The sequence below is a fragment of the Echinops telfairi genome, unplaced genomic scaffold, assembly GCF_000313985.2.
Source record: "Echinops telfairi isolate 266 unplaced genomic scaffold, ASM31398v2 ScPeMD7_36;HRSCAF=134, whole genome shotgun sequence".
NCBI lineage: Eukaryota > Metazoa > Chordata > Mammalia > Afrosoricida > Tenrecidae > Echinops > Echinops telfairi.
Window position 1 is genome coordinate 3,063,596 of NW_022103934.1, and position 7,366 is coordinate 3,070,961.

Here is a 7,366-nt window from a genome sequence, read left to right on the forward strand (position 1 = left end):
GAGATGGGCACAACGTGATGCAGGGAAAACAAGTGGGAGGGGCACAAGGCAGGCCAGGGAGGGCTGAGCAGTTGTTGAATGTACACATGTGGACCTGCTAAGCCAAGCCCCACCTAGTGCACAGAAAAAATGGTTTTGTTGTGTTTAAGAAACCCCCAAACATGGGATTACAACTGGGAACAGAATTCTCGTTTCTCCACTGACCACGCTTCCATCACAATTGGACTGTATGTGTTGGGGCACCTTCCCGCAATCATTTTGACAAATTAAAAACCACCACCGCAGAGATCCACCCCGTGAAACCGAGAAGGGCAGGAAGTTGACACGGGTTGCTGGCAGTGGGCAGGACTACCCGTCTTATCCTGAGAGGACCTGGGTGCCTTCGCCCTGCCTCCTGGGACGTGTTTACGTGGACTTTGAAGCAGTCCGCCTCAAAAAACAAAACAAACCCAAGGACAGAGAAAAACAAAGTGTTCTGAGATTGCTTTTATTCCAAGAATTCTGTGAGCTGCGTCCAAATGCCACTGGCGCCAGCTGGTCCCACAGCACCCACACAAAACAGCACCACGAGGGCGCCCAGACCTCCTGGGGCCCGGGATCCTGAGCAGTCAATGTGACTGATTCCGTCCTCGAGGGCCGGCCAGCTGGGCCAGCCCCAAGTGGTCCCTCTGTGTCCCCTCACTACTCTTGCGGGCCGGGCGGGGATGGGGACGGATTGCCCTCAGGCCCATGCGTGACCTGGGCCTGTGTTTACCCGGCAGCCCTGCTGGTTTTCAAAAGGTGGGCGACTCGTCTAATCCCCACTCAGAAGGGGGCTTCTGCAGTCATGGGCTTCTTCTCTGTCCACCAGGCTCCAGGTGGCCTCTACCTGGAGCCCCTGCCAGGCAGGGAGTGGCCACGTCCTGGGCCAGAGTCCGAGTCACTGCCCTCTAGAGGCCTGGGAGCAGGCCCCAGGGAGGTAAGGTTAGGCGGCAGCGGCAGCGGGGGCTGCAGGCTTGATCAGTATGGTGGTGGCTTGCAGCGGGTAGTAGCGGCCCCGCCAGGTCTTCCAGAAGATACCCTTCTTCCGCTGCTGCCGCTGCCGTGGGATGGAGCGGAAGTAATGGCCGTTGAGGTTGGAATGGCTGCAGGTGCCGAACCACCAGCCACCTGTGGGGCCAGGAGTGGCAGCACAATCAGGTCGGGTCCTTGGGTTTCCTTTGGGGCTTGGTTGGGGGTAGGGTTGCAGTTGGGGATTGGGTTGGGACCCTCACGTGTTGTGTTGTGGGTCAGACTTTGTCCTGATTCTCAAATTGTATGCTGGGGAGCCCCAGGTTAAGACTGAGGAAGCTTGCCCCCCTTCCGCTCCTCCCCTTTCTTTCTCCTTAAGGAAATCCTCTCTGCACCTGGCACGCGGCGGACATTTTCCATGGTTGGCATCAGCCTCACCCATTTATACTTGGCTAAAACCAAAACTAAACTCACTGCCATGGAGGTAATTCTGACCCCTAGCTGCCCCATCGGACAGGGAAGCACTGCCCCTGTGGGTTTCTGACACTATATGGGAGCAGAAAGACGGGGCGCAGAAAGCCGTGTCTGTCCCCCTGTTAGTAGCCCCACGTGTAACCACTATGCCACCAGGGCTCCGTATTTGATTAGCCATATGGAATTACCAAGAATGCCGCTGTTTGGGGAACCCATTGGAAAGGCCCCTTCATAAGTCTCACTTCAAAGAGCCAGGGCCCCCCCTACCCCCATGGCATTAGACAAGGACAGGGTTCATTTTGGTGGCTTTATCCGGGCCAGCCACCACCCCACGTCCATCATCTCCCTGAATTTCCTATCCTAGGAGGTGAGCGTTGCGCTTATACCCATTTTAAGATGGGAAAACGGAGGCTGGAAGAGCACTTGGCAAGTTGAGGAGAGAAGGGCTAGATCAGCGGTTCTCAACCTGTGGGTCGTGACCCCTTTGGGGGTCAAACGACCCTTTCACAGGGGTTGCCCGATTCATGAAGTAGCAATGAAAACAATCTTATGGTTGGGGGGGGGGTCACCACCACACGAGGCACTGGAAGAACAACTGTATGAAAGGGTCGCGGCATTAGGAAGGTTGAGAACCACTGGACTAGATGCATCTGGGGTTGAGGGAACAGGCAGGGACCAGTGGTTGGGCTCTGTGTGTGTGTGTTGGGGGTGGGGGGGGAGCAGGGCGGGATGAGGCTTGCTCACCGGAAAGGGCTTTAGCGCAGTTCTTGTCCCTGCGAAGGTCATGGTCCTGGTCCCAGGTGGAGAAGGGTAGGGAGAGGCCACTGGGCGAAATGGCGGCGGCGCCCAGTTTGCTGGCCACGGGCGCCGTGAGCTGCAGGCTGTAGGCAGTGTCCTCGCCCCCCAGCTGGATGGGGAACTGCAGAGACTCAGCGTTGCCCTCCCAGTCCTGAAGCTGCACGGCCAGGCGCCCGCCGAGACCCCCTGTGATGCTGTGTACCTTCTCCAGGCCCAGCCAGAACTCACCTACAACCGGGAGAGACCGCTGAGTCAGGGGACCCCACCACCACAGCTATCCTGCTTCCGCCCCTGCCTCCCCAACCCTTGCTCCCATTAGAGCCTGCTGGAAACACTCACCTTGGGGGTCCCCGAAGCCCGCCTTGTAGGCCTCCCAGGGCTGGTCAAAGTTCACAGAGCCGTCCTGGCGCCTCTGAATCACCGTCCAGCCTCCGTCTGTCCAGAGGCGGGGCAAAGTCACCTGGAGGCCCTTCCTGGGGGGAACTCCCCCACTGGGCACCAAGTCCCCTCCAAACTCTGAGAAGGTGGGGCTCCCCTCAAACACCCTCCCCTTAAAGAACCTGCAGGGTTGGCCGGTCCGAGGACCCAGCAAGCGAGGAGGAAGGAAGTGGGACAGGTGGGTGGGTAGAGGGGCAGCAAGGTGAACCAGACCCACAGCAAAGAACCCCCCCACCTCTGAGCTTGTAGTGGGAGTAGCTGGAGAGCCGGCATCACTTTACAAGAGGGTCCCGTACAGGGCACGCAGCCCTAGCTGCCAGCCCCGCTCATCTCACCTGCAGCCATCTCGCAGTTGACCAGGAACGGTGGGGACCCCTTGGGCTGGATCTGGAAGAGTCCACTCTGCCGCTCCCCCTCCTCAAACAGCTCCTGGCAATCTCGGGGCAGCCCTGCTGACAGAGACAGACAGGGACCATGAAGCAGGAGGGAGCAGGGGGATCTGAGGGTGGGGCCGAGCATGGAGGGAGGAGAAGGGCAATGCTGACTTTACCCACCTCCCTCCTGGACTCGTGCAGGGCACCCCAGCCTTCCTCATCCTCTGTCCACCTGAAAGGCCTCCTTCCTTCCCCACTGTCCCTTCCATAGGGATCTCACCCATGGGGGTCCCTCAGCCCAGTTCCTGCCCTCCCCATCTACTCCCCAGGCACAACTACCCTGTGTGCAGAGTAGCACATCAGGGCTTTCCAGCCTGTGATCTTTTGGAAGCCGGCCACCAGACCTTTCTTCCGAGCTGCCTCAGAACCACCAACTTAACTGTTCATGCCACCCAGAGTCTCCATTGGCTGTGCCATAGCTATGCCTGTGGCACAGTGGCTGATGACCATCCTCCTCAAGGCCAGGCAGCAGTTTGAGATCACTAGACCCTTCGGGAGAAAGTCTGGGCCTTTTCCTCCCATCAAATAGTAAGTTCCCTTCCCTCGGAAACCCACAACCCACGGGGGTGGGGTGGGGGGCAGTTCTACCCTGTCCTATTGGGTGGCTGTTTGATAGTGGCAGTGAGTTGTGGGAGGTGTTCAAGCAGGAATGAATGAAGGGCTGATGAATGAATGATTGAGGGAGTTGGAAGGCCAGGGGATGTGAGGGGCATGGAGACAAAAGGCCCTGGTCCTGGAGGGAGGAGGAGGACACTGCATAGAGGGAGGAACGGGAAGTCCCCGCCCCCAACCCAGGCAGCCGGGAAAGTAGGGGAAAGGTTGCAGGGGGGAGGAGGGGCGGGCCGAAGACACTCGCGAGTGTGTCTGGGCTGCGGGGGTGGGGGCAGACCGCGCGCCTGAGTGCACTTTCCGGCCCCTCCGGCAGCTCCCCTTTCCCCTACTTTCCTCCCTTCCAATCTATACAGGCGCGAGGCCAAAAAGCTAAGGTGGCCTTGGTTAGCGCCAGCTGTTGCTCTCTCAGGGACGAACTTTCTCCTACTTGGCTGGCCGAGGCTGCAGCCTGGGAGTCCCGATCCCACGCGTCCCGTCCCCCCACCCCCGTACGTGCGCTAGCCCGGACCGGTGCTGGCTCTCCTCGAAGCCCCTCCACTGATGCTGGCGTCAGGAAGGGTGGACTTGACCCTCAACCACGCTGGGCAGCTGGCCTTTGGGGGGGAATGTCGGCGGAGGAGGGGAGCCTGGGGCAGGGGAACTCTCCAGGCTAGAGGGCTGGAAGCCAGCACTGGGCCCAAGGGTGTGAAGGGGGATCCGAACTTTCACCCAGTTGGCCAAAGAGAAGCGCAAGATGCCAAACTGGGCGACCACAATGGGGTGGGTGGGGAACCATGACCTGGGGCTGTGAACTCAGGGCGGGGAAGAGCCGAGGCAGTGGACACACACTGGTGTCTTGGCGTGTACACGCACACATAACTAAAGGACCTGAGATCGAGATGGTGGCCCAGTCTCTTCCCGGACTGACTCCCTGCAGCAGAGGGGTAGGGGTGGGATTCTGGGGACCTGTTGGGGCAAGGGGGTGGGGAGGGCCAGGTGTGCAGGTTGGGGACTCAGTGTTTGTCATATATGCAAGAATGAATGTGTCCAGAAAAGTGGGTTCCCTACCTGTGCCCCTACATCCAACCCCATGGGGATCTTGGTGGGGGGTGCCCAAACCTTTGAAGGTCACTCCCAGATAACCAATCTGTCTGCGTCTAGGGGTTCCATGCTCCCTACCCTGGACCTTCTTGACCACCATCATATCTTTCTAGAAGGTTCTCTCCCAAAAGGAGGTGTTGAGCTGACCTCCTGACCCATCCCTGCAGCTCAAGTGGTGGCCCACCCCCTACTGCAGCCAACCCCCTGCTCTAATCAGTGACCAGCCAGGCTTAGGGGAAAGCCTGTGGGTGGGGGGGCATGCTAAAACGAAGGGTGGGGTGGCCCTATTGGGCAGGATCAGGGCTGAAAGGATGGTGGGTGCCCTTCTCTGCAGACTGGTGAGCAGGCAGGGAGCCAGGGTAGGGACATGGGCCTGTCAAGGAGGTGGCCAGGTATGGCAGGGGGCAGGCAATGCCAGAGGTCAGGAATGGGCCACTCACTGTGCAGACGGCTGGAGTTGTGAGCAGGATCTTTATGCTGAGCCATCTTGGGGAACCTCTTCCCCCTGGAAGGATTGGCCATCCCAAGTTCCAGGTGTGTGGAGGCTAGATGGTCCACCTGGAGCAGAGCAAGCCGAGTGTCAGGTCCCGCTGGTGCAGGCTGCTGGACCTGCCCGGCTCTACATCTGGACCTGCAGGCCCAGCCTGGACCTCCCGCTCTGCCCGGGCCAGGCTCGGGTACCTGGGTCTGCAAACTCTGAATCTTCAGATGCTGTTTCTCCAGGTTCCGCTGCTGTTGGGCCACCTTCTGGAATAACTGCTCGATCCTGCTGTTCTGGGCTTTGAGCTGCATCTGGAGAGAGGTCAGGGGGGCACTGCTGAGAAGAGGGCCCCTGGCCTCCCGCCTGGGGACAGGAGGGTTCAAGGAGCCCCGGTTGCAGCCCCCTGCCTTCCATACCATTCCAGGCCTGTGTTACCTGTAAGCTGCCCAAGGTGTCGTTGGGCGGGGCCTCGTCCGCGGGTAGCGGGCGCTCAGGAGCGTGCGGGGGCGAGGCGGTCCCGGCGGCTGGTCCGCAGGCGGCCCCGCACGCGTTCAGGCGCCGCTCGATCTCCCCCAGCTGCCCACGGGTGCGTTCCACGTGCTCCCGCAGCCCGTGGCCGAGCTGCAGCAGCCCGTGCGCCAGCACGTTCAACTCGTCCCAGGACGCGAAGCGCGGCGGCTCGGGCGGCGCGGGGCGGCCCTGAGCGCTCAGCAGCCCGGCGGTGGCAGCGCACAGCACCAGGGCCGCGCCGGCCGAAGGCGCGCAGCGCATCTTCCGGGAGGCTGGGAAATGGAGGCACGGGGGTGCGGGGCACAAGACGGAGTGCGGGGCGCGGGAAGAGCGGGAGCCGCGGGTGCCTGGGTGGGGACGCGCTGGGGTGCAGAGGTCACTCGGAGAGCTCGGACCGCAGCCGTGGGCTCGCTGGGCTAGGCGTTGTCCCCGGGGTGCCCAGGGGCCCCCTTTTATAAGCCTAGAGTAGGGGGTGGGGCAGGGAGCGTTAGAGGCGGGTCTCTGGGAGTGCCGGGGCGGGGCGTACGGCAGAGGAGGGGTCCTTGTGCTCGAAAGGCGGGTGGTTTTGGGGAGAGGGTGCAAAACTCTGCCTTCCCTTACCTGGCCCTCCCCGGCGGACTTGAGAGACGTGACGCTCCGTCTCCCCACGTCCGGGCGCCGGAATCTGAGCCCCCTACTGCGCTTCTAGCTCAGTGTGGGAAAGGCGTTCTCGTCTGCCCGCGGGGAGGGGGGGCGTGGGGTGAGGGCTGAGGGCTGAGGCATTCCTGCCCCCTCCCCAAATTAGAAGCAAGGATAAGGCGGGGGGAGGGTGAGATGAGAGCAAGGAATAAGAAAGGTTCCCGAAGCGCTGAATCCAACGGAGACACCCAAGTCCTGTAGGGAGGGGAGTTGGAGACGCCCCAATCTCCTGGATGGGGGTGGGGACGCTCCCACGCTCCTTCACGGTGGGGGATTGTGAGATTTTTAACTGACTTCCTGCCCCCCAACTGTGAATACTCCAGCCAGGTCTGCGCCCCCACCCTCGCCCCCAGGCCTCCGGTGTTTGTTGCACAGAAAGAGGAAACCCATGTAGTTAGACTTGCCGCTCCATTCATTCGTTCGTTCGTTCATTCATTCATTCAAGCAACACTCCTGCTCCTCAACCCAGGTCCCGTGCACAAGTGCCAAGGCAAAGGACCAAATTTACGACTTATGCCTGACTACCCCACGCGTAGCAGAGAATTGCCCGCCATACACCATAACCCCAAATCCAAACTCACTGCCATCGAGTGGATGCCGACTCAGCGACGCCACAGGACAGGGCAGCACCGCCTCCCGGAGTTCCCCAAACCATAACTGTTGACAGAAGTACAAAGTCCAGTCTTCCTCCCACGGAGCGGCTGGTGGTTTTGAACTGATCACCCTCGGGCTCATAACCGCTGTGTCTCAGAGGCTCTTGATAGGACAGGGTAAAACTGCCCTACCCCATAGAGCAGGGGTCCTCACTTTAAACAGGGGGCCAGTTCACTGTCCCTCAGACCCGTTGAAGGGCCGGACTATAGTTTAAAAA

The 7,366-nt window shown here is 60.6% G+C and overlaps 1 protein-coding gene across 1 annotated transcript; it reads right to left on the bottom strand.

Moving 5' to 3' along the window:
- Positions 1–471: 471 nt before the first annotated feature.
- ANGPTL4 (angiopoietin like 4) lies at positions 472–6,235 on the bottom strand. The gene is made up of 7 exons (XM_004717367.2): positions 5,743–6,235; positions 5,508–5,618; positions 5,267–5,384; positions 3,036–3,149; positions 2,602–2,697; positions 2,209–2,490; positions 472–1,149 (listed from the first exon to the last, which is right to left on the bottom strand). Exons 1-7 carry the CDS (start codon positions 6,076–6,078, stop codon positions 965–967), a joined length of 1,242 nt encoding a protein of 413 aa, XP_004717424.1. The 5' UTR covers positions 6,079–6,235; the 3' UTR covers positions 472–964.
- Between the last annotated feature and the right edge of the window lie 1,131 nt (positions 6,236–7,366).

What these genes read in the sequence shown, in the direction of transcription:
- ANGPTL4 (XM_004717367.2), bottom strand. Translation starts at nt 6,078, where the DNA reads ATGCGCTGCGCGCCTTCGGCCGGCGCGGCCCTGGTGCTGTGCGCTGCC. An exon ending in CAACTCCAGCCGTCTGCACA is followed by an intron (nt 3,150 to 5,266) that starts GTGAGTGGCCCA and finishes CTCTGTCAGCAG; the next exon opens with GGCTGCCCCGAGATTGCCAG. An exon ending in CAACTGCGAGATGGCTGCAG is followed by an intron (nt 2,698 to 3,035) that starts GTGAGATGAGCG and finishes GCCTCTGGACAG; the next exon opens with ACGGAGGCTGGACGGTGATT.